General features: G+C 49.3%; 1 protein-coding gene across 1 annotated transcript; it reads left to right on the plus strand.

Moving 5' to 3' along the window:
- The first annotated feature begins 217 nt into the window (after positions 1-217).
- Rps14 (ribosomal protein S14) lies at positions 218-4,232 on the plus strand. Its single transcript, XM_021150524.2, has 5 exons — positions 218-310; positions 2,036-2,186; positions 2,591-2,752; positions 3,498-3,574; positions 4,115-4,232. The coding sequence occupies exons 2-5, from the start codon at positions 2,038-2,040 to the stop codon at positions 4,180-4,182; spliced, it is 456 nt and encodes a 151-aa protein (XP_021006183.1). The 5' UTR covers positions 218-310; positions 2,036-2,037; the 3' UTR covers positions 4,183-4,232.
- Positions 4,233-5,050: the final 818 nt, after the last annotated feature.

A 5,050-nucleotide genomic window follows, 5' to 3' on the forward strand; every position in this document is an offset into this window, starting at 1 on the left:
CGGAAGTCCGTCAAGCTGCAGCAGCACCCGCGACCTGGGGCCGAGCCCGCCTGTTCTCCCACTCGTGTCCGCTCCGTGAGTTCTCATAGGCAGATTCGGTCACAGCAACACGTAGCATCGGCTTCTTTAATAAGCCATCTTCCGTACCGGCGGTTTTAGCTTCGCTAGAAACCGTGATGGAGATTTCTTCCGGAAGCCTGCCCATCTCTCCGTGACCTCAGAGGTACACTTCCGGAAGACGGATGTGACCCGTCCGCCCGCCCCTTCCGCCTCTCTCTTTCCGGTGGAGGAGTCTGGAGACGACGATCAGGTAGGGAGGCTTGGGCCTTGAGAATCGTGCGGCATCCTTTGACCAGGGCCATCTGTGGGATCGGGGCCGGGGTCTGTGCGCAGTAGCCGAGCCAAGTGCGTGGTGGAGACGAGCAGGCGCCCGCCCGGCCCGACCCATCCGGACCCAGGGCTCCGCCGTGTCCCGGTGGCGGCCTCTGGCCTGAGATGGAGGAAGTCGGGAGTGGGAATGGGTGCGGGTCCTGCCTTGGGCCTCTCGCCACAGCCGTCGCACGAAGTGGTTCGGGGAAGCCGGTCCTTGATCGCGTGTGGGCCGTCGCCTGAACCTCGGGCAGTCGCCAGCCTGCACCGAACCTCGTTCCTCTCGAGAAAACCCCGAATAGGATTCGTACCGATCCTTTCTGTAAACCAAAATTAAATTAAAAGGGATACCATAAAACCTTGGTCCTGTGTGGAGTGCTTCTAATCCTAACCCATGACGGCTACTCCCGAGTCGGACACATTTGCCTGTCGGCTTCCTCCGTGGTGGAGTAGGACGGATGCCATATGTTTATATTCTCGTGGATATTCACTCCCACCGAGCAGAGCGAAGATGCATTGAGTAGCCATCATGGCCCAGACCCTACCGAATCGTGTATGTTTGCCTAGTTTGAGGATGAGATCAGGTGACTGGACGTTCGAGACCTGCCCTTGTGCTTCTGGCGATTGGACCCTATGAGGAAGGCACAAGAGGGAGAGAGAGATGCCAGGGACACTTGAAACCTATTTCTAAGGCCTGTGGTGCTTGGGGCTTTTTGTGTGTGTGTGTGGCGAGTAGGGACATCTTGGTACCAGGAAGAGAATACAAGGCAGGTATCTTAGACTGTCCTGCTTAGTAGTCCTAGTTGCTGGGAGATGACCTAGTTTAATTTGAGTGCTGCTCAATAGCTAGTTTGTTCTGAAAGTAGCGATAGTGTGTTCTGCTACTCCACCTCAGGTTAGTCAAAGGACTGCCTGGGACTTTGGCAAGAAAAAAGAAGTCAGCCTCCTTGTTGTGCCTTTTCCCTAGTTCCCACGAGTGTACTTTGATTACAGGCTACAGTTAGGGGATCTCAACGCTGGTGTGTAGCCCTTTTCCATTAGACTTCCTGGAAGGCATGCCCGGGCTGTCTTAGAACTTGTTACATAGATGTTCCTGCCTCTGACCCCTTCCCCCCATGCTGGAGTTACACCACATTCTGCTTTTAATGTTTGGTACTAGAACAAAGTTGAAAGATTTGCTTCTAGACAGGCTGTGAGGGCTTGTGTTGGGAAGGCATCTGGTGGCAAGGATAAGCTGGAAAGTTCTTTGACATTGTCTATTTAGGCAGCTTTGAGCCTAAACTGTAAATTATCTGAGGCCCAGGAAAGTTGGGTTTAAGTATTGTGTATGGACAGAGAACCCCCTAACTTAGTTGTGTCTGCTATTCAGCTGCCTGCTGGGTCACCCTGAACAAATAGAACTTCCAAGTTTAAGGGAAGAATTAGAGTGGTAACTCAGGCTTGAGACCTGACTTCCATGCTGTTACACATCGCAACTTGTGCATGTGGTTCGTTGCTGGGACCGTGGGTTCGTCCTAAAGGTGCGTTCAGCACCTTTTAAAACTTGATAAATGCCAAGAACAGAGACAGGCTATTAGAAGCAAGACTTAGGTTTTCCCTTAGTAGGTAAAGAAAATGTTTTGGGGGGACCCTTTTCCTGTTGCTAACCTTGAGGTTCCTCACCTAGAAATGGCACCTCGCAAGGGGAAGGAAAAGAAGGAAGAGCAGGTCATCAGCCTGGGACCTCAGGTGGCTGAAGGAGAGAATGTGTTCGGTGTCTGCCACATTTTTGCATCCTTCAATGATACCTTTGTCCATGTTACCGATCTTTCTGGCAAGTGAGTATTTCTGCAGAAAGGCATAAAACTGGGGGGGGGGGCTGAGCTAGAAAGAAAGGGTATACCAGTTGGACCAGTTGATGGGATTTGCCCTAAAGAATTACTGTTTTGCTTAATTTCCCACAAATTATAAGAAAACACTGTGTTTTACCAAGCTGAGAGTAAACTTGAACTTAGGATGCTCCTGTCTCTGCCCCCTTGCTGGGATTTTATCAACCAGGGCTTGCTGACTCAAAGGAGTTTAGCTATTTAGGGGTCTTTGAGCCCCGTAAACACAACTTACGACTGTCTTGTTCAGACCCAGAATATATGCTCAAGATGCTGTTAGACTGTGCTCATTGGGGTTCAGTAAGTGTTCTGTGTACCCTTGTTGAAAAATGACACGGTTCTGCCTTTGTCCCCAGGGAAACCATCTGCCGAGTGACTGGTGGGATGAAGGTAAAGGCTGACCGAGATGAGTCCTCTCCGTATGCAGCCATGTTGGCTGCCCAAGATGTGGCCCAGAGGTGCAAGGAGCTGGGCATCACCGCCCTGCACATCAAACTCCGGGCCACAGGAGGAAACAGGTACAGAAGATGAGGGGTGGATTTGCGATCTCATCTGTTCTGTCTGAGAGCAAGCTATTTTAGGCATGTATGTATGTTCCTAGTTAGGGATAGCAGGGAATAGATTAGGAGGAGCTAGAGTTTGGGGCTAGCCTGGGCTAAACAGTTCCTCAAAAAAATGGGTAATGTGTTCCTTTGTGTTTGTCCTTTTGTGTTTATTGAATAACCACGGCTTACCAGGTAGTAAGCAAGACTGAGATAGCCTTGGGTGGCACCTCACTTTGCAGGAAACTCGGGCTTTTAATCAACATGCAGGAGGTTACATGGTTTCAGTCTGTGGTAAATACTAGGAAGTATGGAGTTGGTGGTAGGGGACTTAAATGGGGGCCTGGGATCCCAGCATGTTTCTGCCCTGTCCCCTCCTCCCTACCACCACCAAAATAAAGGTAGAAAAAAAATTACCTGAGTGTGTGTACCATGTGCATACCTGGGGTCAGAAAGGGCAATGAATCTCTTGGCACTGGTGTTGCAGATGGTCGTAAGCCACCAAGTGGGCAGGAAGAAGAGTCCAGGCCCACTGCTAAGATGGCAGTACTATTGAGCCGTCTCTTGGCCCTCATTTAGCAATTTTGAAAAGGATTTTGTGTTGTGAAGTTGGAGATTTAAGTATGGCTCCCTCAAGTATCTTAACTGTTGGCTTCCCCATTTAGAAGTGAATTAAAATTAGAAATGTTGCTGACTAGGCCAACAATCCTTCATTTTCTAGGACCAAGACCCCTGGACCTGGAGCCCAGTCAGCCCTCAGAGCTCTTGCTCGCTCTGGGATGAAGATTGGGCGGATTGGTAAGTGTCCCCTCTGGTTACACTTGGGGTTGCTTTCAAGCATTGACCCCTTCCAAACCCTGCAGTGTGCCTAATGGGTTAGCTTTGTCTGGTTACTGGAGTATGTAAAAGGCATTATGGGAGGCTTATCTCTGTAATGGATACGATTCTTCCCCATGGTGGGATAACTTAAAAACGTTCTGACTCGGATTTCAGAGCCTTCTGTGGCTTACCAGGTGACACCACTGATTGCCCTCAGTCTCTTCTCTGCTGACCTTCATAACAGTGGCTCCTGTCACCTGGTGTAAAGAGCAAACAGCCACACTTGCTCATTGTAGGGTCTCTTCTACTACAGTCCGTAGGCTCTGAGTTAACTCAGTGTCCTTCACCTTTGATTGTCCACCTTCTCAGAGCCTGTGTCCATTTCCAAATGGGGTTGGGATGAGAAATTGGCAGGTGGGGCACCCCGTGATTGTTGACCATTGGAGATAGATTTGGGGAAAAATAAAGTCTACTGCTAGTTAGACTTGTGGCTACAATGATTTTTTTTTTTTCTCACAGAGGATGTCACCCCCATTCCCTCTGACAGCACTCGAAGAAAGGGGGGTCGTCGTGGTCGCCGTCTGTGAACAGGACTTCTCAAATTATTTTCTGTTAATAAATTGCTTTGTGTAAGCTATTTTGGTTCTGGTGTTTGTGTTTTATGCACTTTGATGTTTCACCTGCATGTATGTGAGGGCATGGAACTGGAGTTAGACAGTTGTGAGCTGTCAGTGTGGGTGTTGGGAATTGAACCAGGGTCCTCCTGCTGATCCATCTGTCCAGGTGTTTTTGAGACAGGGTTTTAACATAGCCCTGGCTACCCTTAAACTCATTATGTAGATGAGGCTGGTCTCAAACTAAAAAGAGATCCCGCTGCCTCTGCCTTCCAAGTGCTGAGATTGAAGGTGCATGTGACCATGCCCAGCAGTTCTGGTGTTGTCTCTTGTCACCAGGGTACACATCAAGGGAAATGTATACTGTTTGAGAGGACTTGCAGACTATATAGGACCATAGCCGGGTTGTCTCGAGTTCTACTGTAGGTTGGGCAAGCCTGGGTTCTATAAACTGGTTTTCTGGGAAAGGGCACCTGAGATGCTGAGGCTGCAGCTCTGTGGCATCTGCTAGCCAGTCTCCAAATTGTTCATAACCCAGGCATCATGGGACACTAATCCCAGCAGGCTGGGGCCAGTGGATCACAAGTTGGAAGCCAGTATGGTCTACATAGGGACCTCTAGGCCAGGGTCACATGGGGAAATAAAAACACCAGAGAAGTGGAGCTGTTCGGATTGTCTACACATGAGCCAATTCCTCTTGACTGGTTTCATTGTAGGTCAGGCTGGCCTCAAAGTTAATGATTCTCTTGACTAGTTTTGGGGCTACAGGTGTAAATTAGCAGCCAGTTTGGTTTTTTTCAAATGTAGTTCTGTCCTGGGATAAATTCTATATATCAGGCTG

Source organism: Mus caroli, chromosome 18, assembly GCF_900094665.2.
Source record: "Mus caroli chromosome 18, CAROLI_EIJ_v1.1, whole genome shotgun sequence".
NCBI lineage: Eukaryota > Metazoa > Chordata > Mammalia > Rodentia > Muridae > Mus > Mus caroli.

What these genes read in the sequence shown, in the direction of transcription:
- Rps14 (XM_021150524.2), top strand. Translation starts at nt 2,038, where the DNA reads ATGGCACCTCGCAAGGGGAAGGAAAAGAAGGAAGAGCAGGTCATCAGC. An exon ending in GTTACCGATCTTTCTGGCAA is followed by an intron (nt 2,187 to 2,590) that starts GTGAGTATTTCT and finishes CTTTGTCCCCAG; the next exon opens with GGAAACCATCTGCCGAGTGA. An exon ending in GATGAAGATTGGGCGGATTG is followed by an intron (nt 3,575 to 4,114) that starts GTAAGTGTCCCC and finishes TTTTTCTCACAG; the next exon opens with AGGATGTCACCCCCATTCCC.